At 36.3% G+C, this 27,064-nt stretch overlaps 1 protein-coding gene across 1 annotated transcript; it reads left to right on the top strand.

The window, feature by feature from the left end:
* The first annotated feature begins 1,667 nt into the window (after positions 1 to 1,667).
* Positions 1,668 to 27,064, top strand: dcn (decorin). Its single transcript, XM_065289667.2, has 8 exons — positions 1,668 to 1,828; positions 12,278 to 12,545; positions 18,195 to 18,307; positions 23,048 to 23,261; positions 23,864 to 23,977; positions 24,066 to 24,159; positions 25,658 to 25,796; positions 25,873 to 27,064. The coding sequence occupies exons 2-8, from the start codon at positions 12,293 to 12,295 to the stop codon at positions 26,071 to 26,073; spliced, it is 1,128 nt and encodes a 375-aa protein (XP_065145739.1). The 5' UTR covers positions 1,668 to 1,828; positions 12,278 to 12,292; the 3' UTR covers positions 26,074 to 27,064.

The following is a 27,064-nucleotide window of genomic DNA, read 5'->3' as shown; positions in this document are numbered from 1 at the left end:
GCCTCAGGCCAGGTCCCCTGACTGAACTTAGCCAAGGGCAGCTGGCTGGAGAGGAAGATGAACAGGCCATCATCTGTATCCTGCATTGATATCTCTCCACATTTTAGTCTCAAACTTTCCACTTAGTGCCTTTATTCTTAGTTCCATTACGAATCCGGGAATATGTCAGATTTTAGATAGATTTCTGATGTAAATAACCTTGATCAAGGTCTACCAGGCCGTACAAGCTCATCTATCATCTAGAACATCTTGAAACCAGACAAGCTAACCATAAATGACCAACTTGGTCTACAACATACCATTTACTATTTTAAAGCTATATTTCAATCTACTGTATAGACAACCATCTCATGTCAAACTCATGTTGGTGCAACTGCACAGCTTAGATTTGGCAGGAAATATGTAGCCTCGAACTGCTGTATGGTTTATGTTAGCTTATAATAAAATCCATCAGAACAGGATATTGTGGGAATTATAAAATGCCTGACAATATTTATTGTCTCCTGATATTTAAAAGATAATTATTCATGATACTTTACAACTTATCCTACTTTTGCCGAACACAACTTTGTGGCTTTAACTGGGAGAGTACCCTTTGAAAAGGTCCTATTATGTACATTTTAAGTACAGACATGGATTATGTACCTTTGAGGGACTAAAATGCACTATTTGGTACCAAGAATTTTTTGTGTACTTTTTGGAAGGGTACTGCTCCAGTGACAGCTAGGGACCATATTGTTTGACAGTGTACTAAAAGCCAAAGAGTTTTTCTTGTTTTTTCTTTCCTTTCTTCATCGTCTGACATGACGTGTGTAATAATTGTGAGTCAAGCTTTCTAAGTTAAGAAGCCACACAACTTGTATTGCAAAAAGCTATGGACCAACACATCTCATAGAGATAAGGGCTGAGCCCTAGAATCCTCAAATCCTAGAATTGACTCCATCCAAGCGTATAACTTCTCCCGAATTGTGATGAGAACGTCCAAAACCTCAAGGAAGTCATTTTACATTCTGCCAATTCAACCGATGTTTCGATCAGGGTAGAAAGTATACAGAAAAACAGTAAGAAGATGCAGAAAGTCGAAAAAGAAATGAGAAAGTGGGTTTTAGTAACTAGCTGAACTCGGGCCAACTCCTCCCTCCGCATGCCGAGTCCCTCCATTTGCACATTCAGTGATCCTCCATGCCTGTTACTCTGTACAAATAAACAAGTCCAACGCTGATTTGAGAATCGTGTGCGTATGAGTGCGGTTGGGGTTATGGGTCACTGAATAAGTTTCTCGTTTCAAAAGAAACAAAGGTATGGTGGGTAGGAAGGAGGAAATGTTTCCTCCGTGTAAAAAAGCATGAAATCCACCAACGTATGCGAGCAGGAGGGGGGTTCCCTATCTTTACCAAAAGACATAGTGTGTAGTCCAAAGCCTCTAGTCTTTCTGCCTTATTCCTTTTTTCCTGCATCTCTCTGTCTTGCTGTTCTTTTTGTTGTTTCTTCTTTTCTTCATCCAAACTGTTTTGGAACAAACCAGACAGGGGAAGTTCTTATCCAATTGTCTCATTTGAAAAAGACGAGGAATCAACCCCTCCCTTTCTCTCTCTCTCTCTCTCTCTCTCCCTCTCTCTCTCTCTCTCTCCCTCCCCTTCACTTTTCCTTTTCTCTCTCTCTCTCCGTCTCTCTCTCTCCATCCCCTCCCCCGTAACAGAGCACACCTGCCTGATCTTGGCTGCAGGCGTCCACACAGCGATCAGCTCTCGGCCTGCCGCGCTGCTCATCAGCTCCAGCCCTCTCTGGATTTGTGGGTGTTCATCTCTACGCTTCTCCATACACGCAGGTAAGGTTACACGTAACTTTTCCTAAAGTGAGTTTGAATTATGGTGCGTTCCAGGCAGGTTTTTAAACCCGTGAGTTACGACTTCAAAACCACGACTCACGACCTTATGCGTTCCAGGCAGCCCGTAACTCGTGTTTTCACAACCTTCTACCGGTGAAAGTGCACTGGAACGGCATTCAAACCCGTGACTTCCCACCCGTGAACTCGTACTAGATCGATGTACTCCCAGTTCAGAGTCGTGAGGCGTGGTTTTGAACTCGTGAGTTACGGGTTACGGGTTGCCTGGAACGCAGCATTAGAGGTTGCACGACTTGTTTGCATCAGTTTTGGTCTTTGGTTAAAGCTTAATGTAAACTTTTTAATGCATTTGCTGTGAGGTCTGGCATTTCCAGTCCATCTAAGATTAATTACTTCAAGATGAAGGATTTGTTCTGAGTTCTGGGAAATGAGTTTGGCTTCTTGTATTTTTGTACTTTGATATAGCTGCATTTAAAGTGCTTTGTTTACTTGATGTTTTAGGATTGAAATCTATCTATATTTTTTATGCATAATTGTGACCCTGCCTGTGAAATCCAAGCTAAAGTCTTAAAATGTAATTCTGAAAGTAGTAGCATTAACGTTTGATGTCACTTATAATCTTTAATGTGGTCTTACGTAATATCAAGGTTATATTTTTACAGCATTTCTTTATATGTAGGATGATTTTATGCCAAAAAAATGGGGTTTTACAGGCAGGGTCACATCTGTGCATATGCTGATGTGAAGTTAATTGATTACTGATGCTTGCTACATAAACCCATCTCCCTTATGTGTAATTTGACAGGGGGTGGGACAGGCGAGACATTTCCTACGTTTGCCAAAGTGTGACGAGTTTCCTCGTTTTTTGCTCCCCTGCACAAACTCACTGTTGTGAAAAAACCATTAACTTTGCGAATGCCCTTATTTTCCCCCCGTTTGTTCTTTTATTACAGTTTTCCATCCTTCCGTGCACCGCTTGGCATTTAGATTAAAACAAGTTTGTGTAAGGCCAGAGCGATTTCTATTGTGACAGTGATCTTTTAGTAAGACCTGTGTGAGATAAAGCAAAGGGGCAGCGTGAAGCGAAGACACATTTTGAGCTCCGGTCTCTTTCTCTCCATATCTGCTTGCCTCCACTCGCTGGAAGTGGCATCCAAAAGTCTTTTCCCATGGATCCCGAAGTGCCTTCAGATGCAAGATCTAAAAGATTTTGAAGGTTGAAGTGAGCGAAAGACGGAATGAAAGTGTGGGACCGGTGTCTTATTAATCCTGTAATGATATAGCTTCCTTCCAATCATAGTCTGACAAGGCACTTCCTGGTAATCCTACCACAAAATTCCCAGCTAACTCAAAACATTCTGTGGATGGGGAGAGAAAGAGAGGGAGGGAGCTGAGGGTTTAGGTTATATTCAGCAGGCAGTAATAAAGTTGGTAACTTAAGTGTCCCAAAAAATCACACTCCAAAAAATGCTACGTTGGGTAAAGCACAAACAAACCCAACGGTTGGGTGTAAATGAACCTGTGTTGGGTTTTTGTAACCCATAATACTGTATGTGACCCGTGGTTGGGTCAATAATGGAGGTCAAACCGATGATTGGGTTTGTGCAGTAATACTGGTAAAACTTTTTTGTACGTTTTGCTTGTGGGTGACTATTACCTCTCTTAAATTGTAAATGTTAACAGAACATTTCCTCCCTTAATAGACAGTGTCCCTAGGGCAGCCAATAAGTGCACTTTGAAAACCACAGGTCTCCATGTGGGCTTCAACACTGTGATCTTAAGAAGAAAGAGTCATTAAATGGTGGGCATGCTGGTCTACAGGCTGTGTTTTACTCCGTTAAGGAACAGAAATTAAAAGATTTGGTTTTGTTACAAAGCAATGCTGTTTATGACAGAACTTAAACCAATGCTATAAAGAACTAAAGAGAAAGAGTTTGTATGTAATTGTCAATAACAGAGACAATATAGAGACACACGATGACGAAAAAAAGACATCGGTCTGTGGTCAAAATATGGTCAGAATATGTATCCCAGCTGTCACTGGTCCACTAACCATTAAAAAGGTCATTAGCGAACAGATTTGGTACCAATATGTAACTTTGAGATACTATATGTATCTGAGGTATTAAGAAACTCTCATTGGTACCAATATGTACCTCTAAGGAGATACTTTTTGTAAGCGTACACCCCAGTGACAGCTGGGGAACCTATTTTGACCATTTTTTTCGAGTTGAGCCAAAATAATCACCCGGTCTCCGGTGTAAAATTGGTTATTGCACGTCTGAATGACTTTTCGTGGTTTTGGGGTATAGATCCTTTGAAGACCATTCTGATGGGCATAAGCGAAGCTCTGATCTGTGAGAAAGTCTAATTGTACTCTGGCATTGGTTTTGGATTGCGGGTTTGTGGCCTGGAAAGGGTTTGACCGCGGAAAGCAAAGTGGTTAAAACCATTTTATGCTGGTGTAGTCTGCTGAGCTGAATATTAGGCCCAGTTTTTTACTAAAATAAGACACTAATATCGTGTCTTATTTATGCTTCAGTTGTGATACATGAGCCGTTGGAATGAGCAGATAAAACATTTCTGAGATGTTAAGGGTTTCGTTTAAGGAATGCTTTTATAAATATAAGTATTAAATGAGGCAGTTTTGGATAAGATTGAGCAGTGGAAGTATCTGTGTTTTGAATGGAATGTAAAATGGAGTTGTTTTAAGGCAGCATGTCTGTTTCCAATGCCCCGCAACTGGTAAATGCCTTTCTGTGAGTCATTGCTTAAAGGAGCTATAGGTCAATGAGTATGATGAAAGATACATAGAGATGTAGTCTGTTTTTTGTGTTTTTTATGTATTGAACATTTTTATTTACACATTCATTAGATGCCTTTATCCAAAGCAACTTACAGTTCATTACAAGATTAATTTTTTTTAAGATTTTTACAAGATTAAACCCATGACCCTTTGAGCTACTAACGCAATGCTGGAGCAACTGTATTTTAATACTTACTGCCAAACACCAATAAGGTTTTTCATTGTCATTGTACATTTTCATTGTGACACTGTATACCAGTGATTCCCAAGCTTTTTCACTTCAAGGCCCCCCAGTCACTCAATTTTTTCCACATAAAATTAAATAAAACTTGCAATGACTCGACAGATGTATTCACTACTAAACTGGCCCAAAAAATAAGAAACATGTTGATTTTTGCTTGTTTTAGCTTATTGTAATGCTTGTTTTGTCCAATTTTATCTTGAAACCCCTTGGACGTCTGCTGAGGCCCCCCGTGGGCCTTGACCCCCTGGTTGGGAAACACTGCTGTTTACTACGTTTAACATGTAAATACAATTAATTACAAAAGATTTATTACCAATATTACCTTTAAGGTTCATTGCATAAAAAAATCTAATGCTTTTTTCAAAGTCTTTTCGTGAGGAAGGTTATAAGGGACAGACAGAAGACCAAAGGCTTATTGCACAATGAAGACAAAAAATGATAATTTCTTGAACAATTACATAAATAGCTTTAAAAAAAAAATTTAAATCATATATCATTTATAAAACCAAAATCAATCATAACTTTTTAACTTGAAGTGCATGAGTTCGCCCCAGTTTTATGTTATAAAATACATTAATTTATCATAAATTCTATGTAATGTAACCCAAGAAAAATATAGCTACTAACCAACAGCACTACATTGTATCATTTAAAATGTTTTGTTTAATTCAAATTCTAAGTTTTGTGTCATGATTTTTTTTTGGGGGGGGGGCACAGAGAGATGCACCCTACTCAAGGGAGGGCGTATTATTTAAAACGTTTGGTTTCATTCAAATTCTAAGTTTTATGTCATGGATTGTTTTTTTTTGGGGGGGGGTCGTGGAGAGATGCACCCTAAACAAGGAAACCATTAAAGAACCACTGGGTTAAATGCAGAGGTCACATTTTGAGTATTGGTTACCATAATTGTCAATCATGACACTTTAACATTTTACATTGTCGTCTTCATTTTTTTTTAAACACAAATATGACACCTTGTCCTCAACTACCTCTCCTTTTCCTGGTTATAAAAATAGAAAGTTTGGCTTGCCGAGAGAGAGAGAGAGAGAGAGAGAGAGAGAGAGAGAGAGAGAGAGAGAAAGCACAACTAAGATTGAGTGAAAATAAGTAGTGGAAAGTTCTTCATTTGTTTTTCCTCTTGATTATTAAAAGCACACATTTTAATTCCTGAGAACATCCAGTGCTGATTCTGTAAAACACTTCAGTTGGATCAGATTGTTTCCTGACACACAAAGCTGAAAGCAACAGCCTGGCAGCAACTGATAGTTAAGCTTAAGAGCTGTGACTATGATAAATTACACCATACGTTTATTTCTTTAAACAAAATATTGTCATATCTGATTCTGCCAAAGAGTGCTGCTGTACTGAATTTCAGCATAGCTTGTATTTGGCTTTAGGTATTTAAAGCCATGTTGATATTCAGTTTGAGCGTAATGGTGCTTAGTCAATAAAACCAAAGGACCAGAGCAAACAAGTTTATTAGTTACTGGACAAGATTGTCACCAAACATCTATTCTGACGAGCCGGTCTGGTGTTTGTTAAGTTTGCCCTGACACCATCAGTCTTCTCTGTTTGCCTGGCTCTCAAAGCAGGCTGTGGTTTGTTGACAAGGCGCAGCTAAAATGCTGCGACAGATCTTCCCATGATCCTTTCCAAACATAATCGGTCATGGCGACAGCTAAAAATGAATATTTTGTGCTTGAAGAGCTTAAAGCATTTTCATACTGCTGACAAAGCTCTGAAACGCTAGGCTTCGAAATATATGCACAGTATAGCAAGGTCACTTTCAGAATGGTCAAAATAAGTACCCCAGCTGTCACCGGGGCAGTATACCTCAGAAGTTCATATTGGTATCATGCATATCACTACCTGATGGTGCATATTAGGATCTTTTTTAAAGGGTACTGCCCTAGTTAAAGCTGAGGTACATGACCATTTTTTCTAACAGTGTGGGTTTAAATCCCAGGGAGCGTGCATATTGATATTATGTAAACTTAACGCACTTAAGTCGCAAACTGTCTATAAGACTAAACCTAAGGTTTATCTGAGGCCAAGTTTATCAACGGCAAAACATTTTATAGCATGTCTATCTAAAGCCAGTAAGCAGCTGTTTTGGTATTGAATGAAAGTGCAAGGCGTTCAAAATATATATATATATATATATATATATATTGTTATTTTTGAAACATGATCCTGGTGCAGTTGTTGCTGCTGAAGAAACCTCAATAAATGGGTTCAATATGCTCCCATACGGTGCAAATCAACAACAGTAACAAGGAATCTGAGGTTGAAGGTCGCTTGCTTGACTATGCAACGTGGGAGTACAATTTTTGTTTTATAGGCCTCACGGGATTATTCTCACAAAATCCTGGTGGTTATAATCAATCCATCTTTTGTGCCAAAATGTAAAATTTCGGATTTATGATCTGGACCCTATATAGTGACTTTGTGGACGCTCTTACATTTTTACAGTTCCTCAGTGGCATGTTGCCCAATTCAAACTATACCGCTCTTGCTAAGTTAAAAGCATTGAGCTGCACTGACTCTTGCTTCTTTGGTTCAGATCAGGCTTTCAAGGCCGAATTCCCAGGTTAAGAACATAAGCGGAGCGGTTTTTACTGTCCGTGATGTGGCCGTTCAGCTACTGTAATTATACTGTATGATATTATTACACTGGATGGACCTGAGATGACCCTGAAATATTGAAGTGAACTACGGGAGTCACCTACTTTGCAATTTAGTTGTCATTCGACAGCGTCCGGCTCTTTCCCAGGCATATGTTTATGTGGATAACGTTGAGGGCTCTGTTTGAAAGAGACGACAGCTTTATTCTTCCTGACTGAAGGCATGAATGAGTTTGGGTATGGAATTTAAAACAAGGTCAAATATTGAGAGTTCCCACAAATCTAGACTACAGAACTGTTGTATGAACAGTCTACACAGCATTTAACTAAACTTCTAGTTTAACATCATAATATATGAAGCATTTAGATTTAAATTTAAAAATATGAACCCCAGCTGTCATTGAGGCAGTACCCTTTAAAAGGTCCCAATATTATATATGTATGTACCATGAGTACCATATTTGGTACAACCATTATGTACCATATTTAATTTGGTTATAGTGCTTGATTTTGTTTAATAAATAAAACATTGTACAGAATAAACATGTTTAGTCAGATAAAGGTAAAATTTGTGCATTGTCAAACTTTTAATGATTTTGATATTTTGTTGTATTGCAGTATTTGTAATGTGCACTTATTTTTTGTAAGGGCAATATTTACTCAAAATGTACTGGTGTCCCAGCCTGAGCTCACAGGAATTAGTACATATTTTATGAGTTGGCTAATTTGTATTAATTTGTCCAAAGTGAATCGTACAAAAACACAGGATTAGTAGGAAGAAAACAATAATGAACCCACCCCTAAAGGGGGTCGCACACCGGATGAGAAGCAATCCGCCATATCTAAAACAATCTAAAAACAGAACACATTATTTTCTATGAATGTACGCACACCGGCGGCTGTCAGCCGTGAATCTGGACACTGCTCAAATAACATCATATTTGTCCCAAATCGTTAGCGATTAACATTTGCTGCTAACGTATATTTTGCAATCTGAAGTAGACGCTATCTGACTAAGTTTGTGCTATTTAATGTGCACGATACCTCCGAGTTGTCCTAGACGCAATGCTTCTCATCCGGTGCGCGACCCCCTAAGCCCCATGTCACAGGGGCGAAAGCAAATGGTACAAAAATGTAACAGTGTGGTCGAACAAATTAATACGAAATAGGGACCTTGTAAAATACGTACAAATTGCCATGAGATTACGTTGCGTGGCCACTATTTTTAAAAAGCCAAAGACTACAAAAACGTACTAGTTGGCTAATTCGCATGAATTCGTACAAAGTAAATCGTACATAAACATACGATTAGTAGAAAAAACTATAATGAAACCCCACCCCTAAGCCCAATGTCACAGGGGCGAAAGAAAATCTTACAAAAACGTACGAGTGTGGTCGAACAAATTAATACGAAATAGCCACCTTGTAAAATACGTATGAATTGGCATGTGATTACGTTGCGTGGCCACTATTTTTTAGAAGCCAAAGACTACAAAAATGTGCTAGTTTGCTAATTTGCATGAATTCGTACAAAGTAAATTGTACATAAACATACGATTAGTAGAAAAAACTATAATGAAACCCCACCCCTAAGCCCAATGTCACAGGGGCGAAAGAAAATCGTACAAAAACGTACGAGTGTGGTCGAACAAATTAATACGAATTAGCCACCTTATAAAATACATACGTGTTGCCATGAGATTACGTTGCGTGGCCACTATTTTTTTAAAGCCAAAGACTACAAAAATGTGCTAGTTTGCTAATTTGCATGAATTCGTACAAAGTAAATTGTACATAAACATACGATTAGTTGAAAAAACTATAATGAAACCCCACCCCTAAGCCCAATGTCACAGGGGCGAAAGAAAATCGTACAAAAACGTACGAGTGTGGTCGAACAAATTAATACGAATTAGCCACCTTATAAAATACATACGTGTTGCCATGAGATTACGTTGCGTGGCCACTATTTTTTTAAAGCCAAAGACTACAAAAATGTGCTAGTTTGCTAATTTGCATGAATTCGTACAAAGTAAATTGTACATAAACATACGATTAGTAGAAAAAACTATAATGAAACCCCACCCCTAAGCCCAATGTCACAGGGGCGAAAGAAAATCTTACAAAAACGTACGAGTGTGGTCGAACAAATTAATACGAAATAGCCACCTTGTAAAATACGTATGAATTGGCATGTGATTACGTTGCGTGGCCACTATTTTTTAGAAGCCAAAGACTACAAAAATGTGCTAGTTTGCTAATTTGCATGAATTCGTACAAAGTAAATTGTACATAAACATACGATTAGTTGAAAAAACTATAATGAAACCCCACCCCTAAGCCCAATGTCACAGGGGCGAAAGAAAATCGTACAAAAACGTACGAGTGTGGTCGAACAAATTAATACGAATTAGCCACCTTATAAAATACATACGTGTTGCCATGAGATTACGTTGCGTGGCCACTATTTTTTTAAAGCCAAAGACTACAAAAATGTGCTAGTTTGCTAATTTGCATGAATTCGTACAAAGTAAATTGTACATAAACATACGATTAGTAGAAAAAACTATAATGAAACCCCACCCCTAAGCCCAATGTCACAGGGGCGAAAGAAAATCGTACAAAACGTACGAGTGTAGTCGAACAAATTAATACAAAATAGCCACCTTGTAAAATACGTACGAATTGCCATGTAATTATGTTGCTTGTCCACTATTTTTAAAAAGCCAAAGACTACAAAAACGTACTAGTTGGCTAATTCGCATGAATTCATACAAAGTAAATCGTACATAAACATACGATTAGTAGAAAAAACTATAATGAAACCCCACCCCTAAGCCCAATGTCACAGAGGCTAAAGCAAATCTTACAAAAACGTACGAGTGTGGTCGTTCAAATTATTACGAATTAGCCACCTTGTAAAATACGTACAAATTGCCATGAGATTACGTTGCGTGGCCACTATTTTTTAAAAGCCAAAGACTACAAAAATGTGCTAGTTTGCTAATTTGCATGAATTCGTACAAAGTAAATTGTACATAAACATACGATTAGTAGAAAAAACTATAATGAAACCCCACCCCTAAGCCCAATGTCACAGAGGCTAAAGCAAATCTTACAAAAACGTACGAGTGTGGTCGTTCAAATTATTACGAATTAGCCACCTTGTAAAGTACATTCGTGTTGCCATGAGATTACGTTGCGTGGCCACTATTTTTAAAAAGCCAAAGACTACAAAAAGGTACTAGTTGGCTAATTTGCATGAATTTGTACAAAGTAAATCGTACATAAACATACGATTAGTAGAAAAAACTAGAATGAAACCCCACCCCTAAGCCCAATGTCACAGAGGCGAAAGCAAATCATAAAAAAAGTACAAGTGTAGTCGTATAAATTAATACGAATTAGCCACCTTGTAAAATACGTACGAATTGCCATGAGATTACGTTGCATGTCCGCTATTTTTAAAAAGCCAAAGACTACAAAAACTTACTAGTTGGCTAATTCGCATGAATTCATACAAAGTAAATCGTTCATAAACATACGATTAGTAGAAAAACTATAACAAAACCCCACCCCTAAGCCTAAAGTCACAGAGGCGGAAAGCAAATCATACAAAATCGTATGTTCGAGTGTAATAGTATGAATTAATACGAATTGGCCACCTTGTAAAATACGTACAAATTGCCACGAGATTACGTTACGTGTCCACTATTTTAAAAAGCCAAAGTCTACAAAAACATACTTGTTGGCTAATTTGCATAAATTCGTACAAAGTTGATTGTACATAAACATACAATTAGTAAAAAATCTATAATGAAACCCCACCCCTAAGCCCCACGTCACAGGGGCGAACGCAAATCATACAAAAATGTACAAGTGTAGTCGTATAAATTAATATGAATTAGCCACCTTGTAAAATACGTACAGATTGCCATGAGATTACGTTGTGTGTCCACTATTTTTAAAAAGCCAAAGACTACAAAAAGGTACTAGTTGGCTAATTCGCATAAATTCGTACAAAGTAAATCGTACATACGATTAGTAGAAAAAACAAGAATGAAACCCCACCCCTGAACCCAAAGTCACAGAGGCGAAATCAAATCATACAAAAATGTACAAGTGTAATAGTATGAATTAATACGAATTAGCCACCTTGTAAAATACTTACAAATTGCCATGAGATTACGTTGCGTGTCCGCTATTTTTAAAAAGCCAAAGACTACAAAAGGTACTATAATGAAACCCCACCCCTAAGCCCAATGTCACAGAGGCGAAAGCAAATCGTACAAAATTGTACAAGTGTAATATTATGAATTAATACGAATTAGCCACCTTGTAAAATACGTACGAATTGCCATGAGATTACATTGCATATCAACTATTTTTAAAAGCCAAAGACTACAAAAAGGTACTAGTTGGCTAATTCATATGAATTCGTACAAAGTAAATCTTACAAAAACGTACGTTTATGGTTGTATGAATTAATACGAATTAGCCACCCCATAAAATAAGTACGAACTGTCATGAGATTGCAGTAGGTGTTCAATTTTTTGAAAAGCCAAAGACTACAAAAGGTGCAGTTGTTGTACAGCCTATTTAGCTCAGTCACATTCACGTATACCCTACATCTGCAGTTTGACATTTAACCTCTTACCTTTCACCTCACCGTTTTCTGATACCACCAGAGACACAAAGACCTCACCCAGTGTATCACCTCTGACCTTTAACCTCATCTTCTCCTCTTTGTGCCCTAGGCCTTTACAAGCAAAATGAAATCGGCCTGTCTCTCCCTGCTTCTGGTGTCTGTATGCTGGGCTCTGCCCTTTCGTCAGTCCGGCTTCCTGGACTTTATGATGGAGGATGAGTCGGCCTCAGGAGATGGTCCAGTCATGCCCACAGGGCCTCGTGGACCAGTTATTCCTAAACGTCCAGAGGTGACTGAGGCAACTGAAGGACCAGAGGGACCTTTCTGCCCCTTCCGATGCCAGTGTCACCTGCGAGTGTCTCAGTGCTCTGATCTAGGTAAACTGATAAGTTCGACTAGATTGTTTGCTGAAGGGTACAATGTGCTATACGTTTAAATGGATAGTTCACCCAAAAATGCAAATGATGACCAGTAAAATTGAGCTTTTAAAGGAACTTGGGGAAAACTAGATAGTGTTTTATTACAATCATACAGTAGTTACACACATCCTGTGGGTTTATTTTTTTGATCTCCCATCAGTTTAGAGGCAGTGGAAGGGTATCCGAGATGATCTGCCCATTGTTGAGTCATCAATAAATTTCTAACATCACCGTTTTAAAACCACTTGAAATGTTTTTGCATGCCGTTAACTGTACTGACCAGACGGCTAATTCATTTTCCTAATTGAATCTCCATGTTTTTAGTGTTTGGGAAAGTCATAGCTGGTTTGCACTTTTATAAGGTTACTGCTCCTCTTACCGTAAATCTGCCATGTGATTTCCAAATTAAACAACACTTTATTTCACATAGTTGTAAAGATTAGCTTGATCCTTCTAAATTTGTTTTGAGTTAGTATTAGTTTATGTAAGGTCTCTTTTAATAGCTTGAAATCATACTTAACATATAAGTATCAGGTTCCTCATGTCTCATGGACCTAAGGTGTCCTGCCAGATGGCCAGATGTTTATCCTGATATTTCATGGCTTTTTCAGATTTGACCTCAGACAGAAGCAACATTTACGATATTGGATGACAAACACATTTGTGAAAAGTGCTTGCTATATGATACTTTCATTATATTTCGGTTATTAAAGGAAACATTTTGTTTTTAATAAGTAGAAAATGGTTTTAAATAATCAACACTGCTACTACAAGGGGTGGGATGAGACACTTACTACATGAGACGTGATGAGACGCAAGATTTTTACACTTTTTAAGAAATCTTTAAGGATAAAGTAGATGTATGGAAAATGAAATCATATAATTTTGATGAAAGTTTTTATATTTTGGTCATTTATAATGAGGTAAATTTGATGTTTTTTGGTAATAAAAATAGACCCAATTACATAAAGTTACATAATGATGATGCAATAAAGTATCAAAGTTTAAATAAAGTATCAAAACCAAGTAAACACAGATTTTATTAAACAAAACATTAATATGAAGGAAATGTAATAAAAAATGTCTTATAACAAATGCTTGCAGAGGGCGCTAGCGGACTCACAAATGTTATCTTCTTTTTAGCCATTTATATAATTAATATTTGTCCAATTATTTACAATAAAAATGATACAGCCACTGTAATTCTTGAGCAAGACCTGGTTTTAAAAACAAGGCTTAGCTAAAGCCAGGACTAGGACTTAAATAAATTAATATGTTTAAGCATCTTTTGTAAACGTGCATTAGAAAAAGACGTTACTGGTATGTATCTTGATAACAATCCGTGGCACTAGCATATTTAAAGATCTGTCAGTGAAAGATATTTTCAGTTGAAACAGCTCAGACATGTGTTTTAGTCTAGGAGTAGCCGTAAGCCTCGTCTGTGAAACCAAGGGTAAATCATGTAAACTCAGAGAGTGAGGGTTTTATCTGCTGAAATACTTCACATCTGACACTGATCGAAGCACAACATGTCCCAGACTTTTTATGAGTTCCCAAACAAACATAATTGGAAACTCAAACAAAAAAGCACAGGCCGTAAAAACTATAATGCATGTACTGTAAAACTCAACTATATGCTGATATTCACACACGATCTCGTCACACCTCTAGCTACTACAGTACATTACTGTAATTTAAAGAAACAGTATGTAAGAAATGTATATCAATTAATCATAAAATGGCCCTGATATGTCACTAGACATTAAAAAATCATTTTCATTTCAAATACTTATATCACTGACAACAGTGGTCTGGCCAGGATATTGTCATTTAAAAAGTGGAGTTGCAGCCCTCAACTGATGTTTATGTTGTCATTTTGTGTATTGGCCACCAGTTGTGTGATTGCAGTACCAGTTTTAGCCACAAGTTTTGTGATTGCAATGCCAGTTTTGGCCACAATCCTACATACTGTTCCTTTAAATAAAATACAGTATGTAACTGTATTCCAGGCTGAAGTTTTATAATCTAATGATGAGAGATAGAGCATCAAAGTTTGATTTCAATCATTGATTTACTTTAATTTCAATATTTGACATGAACTTACTCTGTCAGTATTAAAGATCACTGATTTTATATAGAAAACAGTAAAAAACAAAAAAGATTTTAGCTGGGTTTTCACAGGCAATGTCAGCCACTATATCCCACCATGCCCCATCCTGCATTATGCATGTTGTCTTATGCCGAGTACACACCAAAAGATTTTTTACATCTTATAAGATTTAAAAAATGTGATAGACCACAAACATGAGGATAAAAAAATCCTAGATTTAACCGTTTTGCTCCTATTGTGTGTGGTGTGCCATGATCTTGTCTTCGGGGTTCTCCCACACATCAGGATTCTGATCGTAAATATTAAACATGTTTAATATTTTTACGATTCGCGATCTGGTGGCTCCGTCGTTCTTCCGATCAGGTTCGGACACACCTCATACCAAGGGAAAATCTGATAAGATAATAATAAAAAATAAAAAAATTGTGTCAACAGTACATAAGCCCAAATTTTGGACCAGGTGCAGGACGACTGGATATATAAACAAATATTGCAAGGTGAAGTCCGCACACTGAAAAATACTGCTCCAAACAAGTATTTATTGTGTATTTAAGTACAGACTCTGCCTGATGACGACTTGAGGGTTGAAACGTTCCCTTTACCATACATACTTGTTTGGAGCAGTAATTTTAAGTGTGCAGACTTCACTTTGCAATATTTGAAGATAATCTGTAGAGCCATCAAGATAATCGAGACATAGCTAGGATTGTTGGAAGGGGGGAAATCGGCCCAAAATCAGCCCGATTATCTTTCGGTGCGTACCAAGCATTAGCATAGCTTGGAAAGAAATACAAAAATGAAAATCCATTCCTTTTAGTTCTGAAATCGTCCCCAGTAGAGACATAAATAGTTTTACAGTGGGACATGAAGTAAAGATGGAAATAGGTGGAGTTAAAGACGCAGAGAAAGGAAAAGAAAGTGGGTAAGAGAGATGTGCATCCAACACTCACCTTCTCCACATGTCATTTGGCTTGAAACAGACACGGATAAAGGTGTGCGCAGACAGGCCTGTTTTTCATCTACGTTCACCTCTTTCCAGTGAAATGTGACCTAGTTTAAAAAGCTCTGCAGCTGCTGAAAGAACCATCTGGAAAAAGATCATGAAACAAGTAATGACCAAACTGAATTTGTTTGATGAGGAAGAGTCCTGTTGGGGATTTATTGTTTTGTCGAGAGCTGAAGTTTTACATTGGGATATGTTTTGCATTAGTAATGGCTAATCCAGTAATAGAGAAGGCAAAGGAATAACATTGTATGCTTAATCAACTTGTTTTTAAATCACTAAATAGTTTTTTTCAAACGTGCTGAACATTCTGATCTCTATTAAATGTAATCCTATTAAAGACATGTTTACTCAAGATTGGCTTTTCTCACAGAAGTTTTTATTTTTTAGGTGCATTTGTAATAACTAATGATTATATAATGTCTTTGTAAAACACTCTTAATACTACACTGGTTGTTGTGATTTATTAAAAAGATGTTGCCTCCAGAAAAGGAGAAAAATATGAACTTTGACAAAAGCAATGATTTAGGGGTCCAAGGGTCCAAATATTTTCTGGTGCCACTGTATATTTCACCCATGTTAACTTGGTCTGCAGTACGTTATTTGCAAGCTGGGTCATAGTGTCGTCCAATTTTTCCTTGTGTGAAAACCTCGTGTCGGCTTTGGCAATCGACTACATTGTCACTGCGCTTAAAGTCTTTCCAAGAAAAACTGTAAGATATCTGGCCCTCGGGCGATGTCTGATTAACTCCGTGAACTTTCAGAGCTGTTTCGAAACACAAGAATTTTGCAGGATGTGAGCCATCATATTCCAACAAAGTGCTACGCATGTGTTTCTTTCTGTGAAAGATCATATTGAAATGGAAAAGATTAGTCTTGTGTCCAAATGTGTTTCAACCATATTAGACATTGACAGTTACAGATGTAAAAGCAACACTTTCTGTTCAGATTACAGGACTGAATGAAGAAAATTTAGGACTCTTCAACTGTTTCAAAGCAGTACAATTGACCGATTTGAGAGAATTTTAGCAGTTTAGAGCCGGTTAAAATGCCCAAAATCATTGAGTAAATGTTAATTTCCTACCATAACTATAAAAAAATTTATTCATCATTAGTAGTATGTGTTGCTAAGGACTTCATATGGACACCTTTAAAGGGGACATATCATGAAAATCTGACTTTTTTCATGTTTAAGTGCTATAATTGGGTCCCCATTGCTTCTATCAACCTAGACAATGTCTAAAAGATCAACCAGTAACTTAGTTTTGGTAAACCTTTCACTGTAAGTATGTGAAAAAAAGATCATTGAAATTTGGCTCCCCTTGTGATGGGGATAATACCGCCCCTTAATCTGCACTATCCAACCACGGCACTGCCATTTAGTGCAGAGATCAGCTCATTTGCATTTTAAAGGACACACCCAAAAACGGCACAGATTGCTCGCACCAAAGTGCCAATTTTAACATGCTATAAAAAATTATCTATATGGTATTTTGAGCTAAAACTTTACATACATACTCTGGGGACACCAAAGATTTATTTTACTTCTTAAAAATGTCTTATGAAATGTCCCCTTTTTTTTACGCCCTCAGATTCCAGATTTTAAGATACAAGTGTGTTTTGACCAAATATAGTCCTATCCTAACAAACCATACATCAATGGAAAGCTTATTTATTCATCTTTCAGATTATGTATAATCTCAATTTCAAACCATTGACCGTTATGAATTGTATTTTGGTCCAGGGTCAAATATTTGATTGAATTCTGCCATTTAATTCATTTTTTATTCAATTCCACAGTTTAGAGTCTTTCAGGTTAGTTTAGATTATTGTTTAGGCCCTGTGTCTATTCCTCTGAGCACCCTACCATCTAAGTTTTTAATTTAAATTTAATTATTATTTTTTTGTACATATTTCCTGTATTTTCTGTTTGTATCTTAATAAAATAGATTGAAAAATAAATATGGATGGACATTAAAACTTCTAAAACAACAAGTCTGGTGGTGGGTGCCTAAGACTTTTGCACAGTACTGTATACAAATATAATATACAAATACATTGCCATCCTGTAACTGATGTGCCTGCTTATGTGTGTGGCATAAAACATGCTAAGGTCTTTGTTTAGAGGCTTCCTTAGTAATGCTTTTCTTTTTTTAGACTTTTTCCATATAAACGCTTGTTTATAAACTTTTCTACAAACTATTTTGTCTATACAATGATGGCTGGAGCTTATCCAAAACCTGCATTCTTTCTGGCAATTAAAAATTGTTTAGAAATGCAGCCTCTCGGTTTAGTTGCAGAAAATATGTCAATGTGTCTCTACAGCATGTTGTGTTAATCCAAACTCTCTGTATGCCTACAGCTGATTTGAACTAAGTATCATGTTTCCTTTTGTGGTGTAATTCAAGGTTTGGGGCAATTATGTGGCATAAAACCACAGAAAACAGATCACCTAATATCCCATATGATCAGTGTCATGTTTTATGCCTTTTAGGTTTGAAGGCTGTTCCAGAAAAAATTCCTGTGGATACAACTCTGCTGGATTTGCAGAACAATAAGATCACAGAGATCAAGGAAAATGACTTCAAAGGCCTGAAGAGTCTCCAAGTAAGATATTAAATTACTCTCTTTTACCCGCTGTTTTTTTTTCTTCTTTTAACACTAGAACTACCAAGGCAGTCATTTTGACCGTTTTAAAGATTTGCAATGTAATAACTTTGTTGAAATAAAACCCATATAACTACAGTTCCATGACTTTTCTTAAATTAATGTAAATTTTATTTTAACATTGTTATTTTATTAAAATTACAAAACACAAACGAGTTCTGAGTATTTCTACCTCTAATGGCCATAGCGGTCAATTTGACCGCACATATTACAGGCGTTTTATCTCCTCAGCGCTCTTTCCCGTCGTTAAAGATGTGCGTAGCTGTTGCCTAGCAACCTTTCTCTGGCAGTTTTGTATGCTTTTGCTAAGCTAAAACTTAGTTTTACCGTCAAAATGGCAACAAGAAAGAAACTGACTATCACTGAGGTTTTATCCTTGCTTGAGAACATTGATGATGCAGAGTCTGATGGAGGAGCAGAGAGCGATGTCTCTTGGTCTCTTGACAGTTCGGTCAAAATGTTTATTATCTGTCCTAATATAACAGAACTATTTATTCATTCTAGATTTCATTAGAGGCTGCATAAAATTGTTTCCGATTCATGTGTCAATTATTTCCGATAATGCTAAAGCATTGTAAACTCCAAAAGTCAAAATGTATTGAATAAAGACAGATGTAATCATTTCCAAAATTCACAATATGTTTTTATCTAATGAAATATTCTGCTTTATTTTATATTTGTTGACATTTAGACTTTCAAAAACAACATTTTAACTGCGGTGAAAAACTTTGATCTCCAGCTTGCCGGATGCAAATTGCGGAAAGCAAATTGCGGCATGCACTTTTGTGGGAGGTCTAGTCGCTCTTAAACAATAATATCACGAATATATTATATTATGTATGCTTAAATTACCCCACATTTTTCATAAAACATGACCATAGAAGCTTTGAAGTAAATATAACATGACAAAAATGACATGCACTGCTGTCTGGTATGAACAGTCAAAATGACCGCTATTGGCAGTTCTAGTAGTTATAGAATTCCGGTAGTGCTAGTGTTAATTAACTAAATTGGAATTATGAGTGGACCTTATGCAGACAGTGGTCTCCCACATGTTTGCCCACACGGCGTCTAAGTTGCCCACCAAAGCACATTCTATTAAAACCTCAATTTTAATATTTATTTATTTATATTTTTGTATTTATGTATGTTAACATTTTAAACAATGATAATAAAGTAAAATCAAATCAACAAGTAAAAGAAAAAACTGGGCTATATCAAAAAAGTAGCCCTCCAGATCCATTCATCCATTGCTCACATAAAGTTTAGAGACATCTGCCTTACTGTTTCATAGGGGAGAGCGGGGCACAACCTAACGCTTTTTGTTTTTGACTCAATCATTAAAAAATATTTGAGTTTGATTAATTATATTTTTACACAAGCAACACACAGATCTCTGCTACAAATGAACATTTGAAGTTTGTTTCTAGTACTTACCATTCTTGGACAATTACACCAAACGTGACAGAAGTGCAAACGTTACAACTTACCCCATATGTGTATTGTAACAGGCAGGGGGTTAGTTGTAACACTTGCTAAAAATTAAGTTTGCAGGCAAATATTTCAATACTATTTTGTCTATATACTTGAAGTGGATATTGTTTATATTATTTCTAACAATAGTTCAATTATAAATGCATACAAATGTCTAAATATGTGAGAAAAAGCAGCACAATTATGACAAAAATATTTTTATATGTGACCCAGTCTGTGATAACCATACTACAGTTTCAAAATAGAAATTCTGAGATAATAAAAATCAAAGTCTGATTTAAGTCATTCATTTCATTATGATTTCAATCTCTGACGTGACCTTATTCAATCAATATTAAAGATATGAACAAAAATAATTTTGACACAATTTTTAATAAGACAGGCACATTTATTTTGTTGGCAGCCAGCAATCATTCGTGTGTAGCCCATTTAAAACAACGACTAGAATTACGCGAACGTTAGCGGTTTTCATATCGTAAGTGCTGAGGGGTTAGTTGTAACACAGTGTTGTTGTAACACAACCCTGCTCGGTGAAAATATTTTCATTCCCACCAAAAAAGTTGCTAAGAGCTGCAGACATATTTTAAAATGATGCCATGTTTTAGTCAACAAGACACTGATTTAGATGACATTGGTTTTGGTATCTTACACACCCAACTCAGAAACCGAAAAAAAGTGCTTTTAAACTGTCTAGTCTAGATATTTACATTTAAGATGAGTGGTTAGTGAAACAGAACGCTGTGTAGTTTAACTATGACATTTAAACCAGTTTTTCCACATATAACAGTTAACAATGTCTAAAAATGTAATTAAAAACCATTTGCGAGGCTGATTTCAGGATTTTTACACTAAAAACCATTCTACGTCCAGAAACAAATGCTTGAACAGTACTGAGAAACAATCTCAGCATCCAGAGAAAACATTTGGTGTTTGTCTGCCAAATGAGCTAGGACTATGTGTTTCAACCACAGTCATCTTTGAAGTCCAAATTGCGGCTCAAGTTTTTGGAAAAATTTGCTGGAGTTATCTTCACATACACTTTACAAGACGTGTTTACAAAACACATGATCCAGACATTACCTCTCGAAGGCTTTTTAAATCCTCTGAGATTTCCAACCATCCTGTCCTCTCAGCTGTGGATGTATCTTGTCTGAGGAATGTTTTCTTTAATGTTTCTCTGGAGCTTATCCATGGTTATGTGCTTTGACATTGAGGCTTGGTTTTTGGTTTAAGCTCAATATTCACACGGTGCCAGGATCAGGCGCCGACGTGAACCGATCAGAGAGAAAACTTTGGCAAAATGTTTTGTGAGCTGTCCTTATTTAATTATCAAAGAAAATTTATGTGTTGAAGCAGCCTGATCTCACGAGAATTCGTACATATTTTACGAGATGGCTAATTCGTATAAATTCATACGAAGTTAATCGTGCAAAAACGTACGATTTTCATGAAAAAACAACAACGAAACCCAACCCCTAACATCAACGTCACAGGGGTCAAGGCAAATCTTACAAAAACTATAAATTAGCCAACTCGTAAAATATGTACGAATTCTTGTGAGATGGCGTTGGCTGAAGCGCTTGTCAAGTCAAATTAAAAGTACACTGCAAAAAATTATTTTCAAGAAAAAAAATACTTGGTTTTTTTGTCTTGTTTTTAAGAAAAATATCTAAAAATTCTTAAATTAAGATGCTTTTTCTTGATGAGCAAAACGACCCAAGAAAATAATTCTAGTTTTTTAAACCGAAAATATTAAATTTAAGTGATTTTGTGCATATAACAAGCAAAAAAATCTGCCAATGGGGTAAGCAAATTTTTCTTGAATTATTCTTGAATTTAGTGTTTAAGAAAAATGTTAGATTTTTTTTGCTTACCCCATTGGCAGATTTTTTTGCTTGTTTTGTGCACAAAATCACTTAAATTTGATATTTTTGGTCTAAAAAGTAGACTTTTTTCTTGGGTCATTTTGCTTATCAAGACAAAGCATCTTAATTTAAGAATTGTTAGATATTTTTACTGAAAACAAGACAAAAATACTAAGAATTTTTTTTCTTAAATCATTTTTTGCAGTGTAACAATACAAAAAACGACTTTCTTACTTACTGTAGTATTTTTGTATTGTTTTCAGTAAAAATATCTAAAAATTCTTAAATTAAGATGTATTTTCTTGATGAGCGAAATGCCCTAAGAAAATAAGTCTAGTTTTAAGACAAAAAGTATACAATTTATTGAATTTGTGCTTAAAACAAGCAAAAATATCTACCAATGGGGTGAGAAAAAAAATCTTAAAAATAAGTAAACTTTTTTTAAACACTTAATAAAAAGAAAATTCTCACCCCATTGGCAGATTTTTTTTGCGTGTTTTAAGCAGACATTCACTTAAATTGTACATTTTTTGTCTTAAAACTAGACTTTTTTTCTAAGGTCATTTTTTACTCATCAAGAAAATGCATCTTGATTTTTTTTATTTATATATATATATATTCCTACTGAAAACAAGACAAAAATACTAAGTAAGAAAGTCATTTTTTGCAGTGAAGACACTGATGCATAGATAGGACAAAAGATATGAAGAGTTTGGTTCCAAAACCAAAAAAATGAAATAAATAAATTCAAAACATGTTTATTATTATGTTATCATGTTTTTATTGTGTTTTATTGTGCTACTTAGCTGTAAGTTTTCTGGTTTTGGAACCAAACTACTACCAAACAATATTCATATAGATTTAGCTTGATTTTTAAGGGATAGTTCACCCAAAAATGATAATTATGCTATCATTTACTAACCCTTTAGTAGTTACAAACCTGTACAAATTTCTTTTTATTGCTAAACACAAAGAAAGATATTTGTAATGAAGTAGGAAACAGGAGCACCATTGACTTCCATAGTAGAAAAGAAAAATACCATTAAATAAATTTATACAGGTTTATTACAACTTGAGTAAATGATGACACAATCATGATAATTTTGGTTGAACTATCTCTTTAACACTGAAGCACATTATTTACACCATAGATTGTTAAAAAACAAACAAAACCATGACAAATCATCTTAAAATCATACCATAACTATACGACTTCCTATTAACCTTATGAATCTAATAAGATTTCCAGATATTCTTTATATCTCATATTGCATTCAATACTCCGAGGAAGTTCTTGACTCTTTCCTGACTTTTTCTTCAGACGCTCATCCTGGTTAACAATAAGATCACCATCATCCATGCCAAGGCCTTCTCTTCTCTGATCGACCTGGAGAGACTCTACCTGTCTAAGAACCTTCTGAAGGACGTTCCTGCAAATATGCCAAAAAGCATACAGGAGCTGCGCATTCATGAGAACCAGATCACTAAGATAAAGAAGGCCTCCTTTGCTGGCCTGGCCAATGTCATTGTTATGGGTAAGAATATTTGGTCTTTGCTAGCATTAAGTTTATTCTGAGAGATCTGTCTTTATCATTTACTCAACATCATATCTATCCAAATGTCTCCAAATGCCTTTTTATATAAAAAACACAAAATATGAAAAGTACAACAATTACAATTCAACAAGAAAGGGATAATGCATAGGCAGCCAATTGTTATCGCAGAAATGACCCCAGACAGTGTGCAGAGATGTAGGAGTTGCTAAACGGTTGCTAGGGTTCTCTGATTGGTTGCTAGGAAGTGAACTGGCATCCCCCAATGATTATACACCAAGGCACTAGTGAAACAAGCCCAGCACTGTGTCGCTACGATGTTCTGATTCAGAGATTTTAATCATTTAATCATTTGCAAAATGTTATTAAAAGACATAGGCCTATTTATATTTAATTTTTGTGTAATATTAAAAATTATTTGCAGTATCTGGGTCACTGTATGTTATTCATTTTTAATTGTTGTTATTTAGGAATAACAAACCTGCAAATGTTGCGACTGGCCAATCAGAATCAAGCATTCCAAGAAGCTGTGTAATAACTTGTTATAACTGGCTTTCAATTTTAAATGCTCTGCCTTCTTCCAGAGCTTGGCTCTAACCCTCTGAGTAGCAATGGAGTCGACAACGGTGCCTTTGCTGATCTGAAGAGGGTCTCTTACATCCGTATTGCTGACACTAACATCACTTCCATTCCAAAAGGTACAGTACTTTAAAATTAGACTTAAATATGTTGTATCCACGTGGTAGATTATAAATCTACATTTGTGTTGCCCAAAACAATGTCCAGGTCTACCCAGCTCTCTGTTCGAACTTCACTTGGATGGAAACAAGATCACCAAAGTTACCGCTGATAGTCTGAAGGGCCTCAAGCAACTCTCCAAGTAAATGATGCATCTTTCATACTGTAGTTCTGTTTTTTTGCACAAAAAACATTGAAAATATAGATGTATATCACATTAAATAGCTAAATATGGGATATATCTTGAAAATCTGACTTTTTCCATGTTTTAGTATAATTGGGTCCCCACTCAGTGCTTCTACAGTATCAACCTAGAAAATGTGAAAAAGATCAACCCAGTAACTTAGTTTTGGTAAACTAAAATACGTAATTGAAATTTGGCTCCCCTTGTGATGTCAGAAGGGGATAATACCGCTTCTTAATCTGCTTTATCCAACCACGGCACTGCCGTTTAGTGCAGAGATCAGCTCATTTGCACACACCTAAAACAAATAAATCTTTGGTGTCCTCAGAGTATGTATGTAAAGTTTAAGCAAAAAATATATAGATAATTTATAATAATAGCATGTTAAAATTGCCACTTTGTAGGTGTGAGCAAAATGTGCAGTTTTGGGTGTGTTCTTTTAAATGCAAATAAGTTAATATTTGCACTAAATGGCAGTGCCGTGGTTGGATAGTGCAGATTTAGGGGTGGTAATATATCCCCTTTTGACATCAAAAGGAAAGCCAAATTTTAATTACCTATTTTTTCATATGCTTGCAGAGAATGGTTTACCAAAACTATGTTACTGGGTTGATCTTTTTCACATTTTCTAGGTTGATAGAAGCACTGGGGACCCAAATATAGCACTTAAACATCTAATATTTATGATATGTCCCCTTTAAATGTTAGTACAAGTCTTTCACTGCAAAACCCTCTAAGTACAGCCTTTTTTTGGCTTTTAAAATAATCAATTTCTTTGGACAATACATATTAAAAAGAAAACATTGGAAATGATGAAAAAGGTAAAAATTAAGAAACTGAAGCCAAGTATTCACACGGGTCTCAAGTTTGAATGTAATCCACAGTCGATTACCAATCCCAACGTTTTTCTCTCCAGTCACTCGTCAACATACTTTCTGAATGAACGTAAAAATCTAACCGAGTAAAAAACTCTTGCAGCTCGACAATTGAAAACTGATGTACTGGCTTTGTCTTTCATCCAATTCATCCAAAGTATTGGTAAAAAACACTTGATATAAAAAGTGACCCCAAAATGTATAATAAAGGAAATTATATTTTGGATTATTTTTAATATAAAAATGAATAGCAATGGCTCACGCACCCCGTGAGACCCAGATACCATGACATCATTGCATGAGTCAGTTTGCTTTGGATAGCACTGAGAAATTACAGCATTTTATGACAAGGATTTTCCACCTTACATGCCTAAACTAAGTCCTCTGGAGCATTGACTCAGAAACAGAATCAGTTATTAAAAGACTGAAATGAAAATTAGGTCATCATTTACATTTTGATAAATGACGGTTAGCACACAGCTGATGGCACCCATTGACTTTCATAGTAGGATAAACAAATAGTATGGAAGTATGGTCATATTTCCGAATGTATATATTTATGTACCTGTGGGTATTTGTAGGCTGGGATTGAGTCATAATGAGATCAGCGTGGTGGAGAATGGCTCTCTGGCCAATGTGCCTCACTTGAGGGAACTTCATCTGGACAATAATGTGCTTTCTGCGGTCCCATCTGGTCTGCCCGAACACAAATACATCCAGGTGAGAGATCTTATATGAAAGGTAAATAAAAAATCCATCTCTCAGAATTTCTAAGTCGCTTTTCATCCGATTACAGGTGATCTATCTTCATGCCAACAAGATTGCCGCCATAGGAACAGAAGACTTCTGCCCACCCAGCTATAATACAAAGAAAGCCATGTATTCTGGCATTAGTCTGTTTAGTAATCCAGTGCCCTATTGGGAGGTCCAGCCAATCACCTTCCGCTGCGTTTTTGACCGTTCGGCCATTCAACTGGGCAACTACAGGAAGAAATAGAGCGACCGATCAGAGGGCTCAATCACTGTTTTCACCCCGCCTCTTCCTTTTAAGCACATAACTTAGTCTGAATGTCATATCTCAGTTTACTCACAATAAACCACAACTCCATTGATATCAGACGGATATTACCTAACACTGCAATAATCAAATAGCCAAAAGCATATTGTCTTTGAAAATGCATATTTTGCAATTTATATGTAAGAGAAAAATTATGATTTAAAGCCATATCCACTTAGAATATCCAACAGTTTGCCCTTACATCCATGTGTATGATAAAATCATTTTTTGAAGGTCCATTTTTGGATCTTCTGGACCTAAGCCATGTTTCTTAAGATGGCCTGCAGAGCGGGCAGCGAGGGGTTAAATAAAACAAATACAGCCACACAAGAGCTTGTATACTAGAATGTACTCAGTTATAACTTTGTGTAGCGCTAGTGTTGAGATTGTGCTGTTAAAATGTTCATTTGTACTCACATAGCATCTGTATTGTAAGTCGACATGTTGGGCTGTATTCATGTTTTCACTTCATCTCAGTTCGGATGTTTTTTGGTGACATTTGTATTCGTCGGTTTCATCGGATCACGGCTGCCATGTAACGTAGAGCCGAAAACCCTACCGTAGGTGAACGAAGCTGTTTGAGATAAACTAGAATAAACTATGTTGTCGTTTTGATGAAAGCGATTCCCAGAAACCTATTCGCATGCTTTTTCTATGCAACTTTCTTAATGATTGTGGTGTTACATGTTAGCGTGTACGTGTTTGCGTTATTTGGTCTTGTTTTTTGTTGAATGTCTGTGTTTCAGTCTGGAATAACTGGGAGGAAGACGGTGGATGCCTCCTTTGCTTTCATGAGAGTCTGGAATGTCTCTTGTATAGACGCTGTACATAAATGCTGTATAAAAGAATCCTATCAATGCTTTGAAGCACAAGCACTTACAGTAGTTTGGACTTTAATATATCGGCAATAAAGGTAATCCCTTTCTCTCTC

The sequence above is a fragment of the Paramisgurnus dabryanus genome, chromosome 1 (genome assembly GCF_030506205.2).
Source record: "Paramisgurnus dabryanus chromosome 1, PD_genome_1.1, whole genome shotgun sequence".
Taxonomy (NCBI): Eukaryota; Metazoa; Chordata; class Actinopteri; order Cypriniformes; family Cobitidae; genus Paramisgurnus; species Paramisgurnus dabryanus.
Note: the sequence above shows the minus strand (reverse complement) of the source record. Positions and strands in the feature narration are given on the sequence as shown.

Excerpts from the sequence above, each read along its gene's own strand:
- dcn (XM_065289667.2), top strand. The coding sequence starts at position 12,293 with ATGAAATCGGCCTGTCTCTCCCTGCTTCTGGTGTCTGTATGCTGGGCT. Across the intron at positions 12,546-18,194 it reads GTCTCAGTGCTCTGATCTAG|GTTTGAAGGCTGTTCCAGAA; the intron begins GTAAACTGATAA and ends TATGCCTTTTAG. Across the intron at positions 18,308-23,047 it reads AAGGCCTGAAGAGTCTCCAA|ACGCTCATCCTGGTTAACAA; the intron begins GTAAGATATTAA and ends CTTTTTCTTCAG.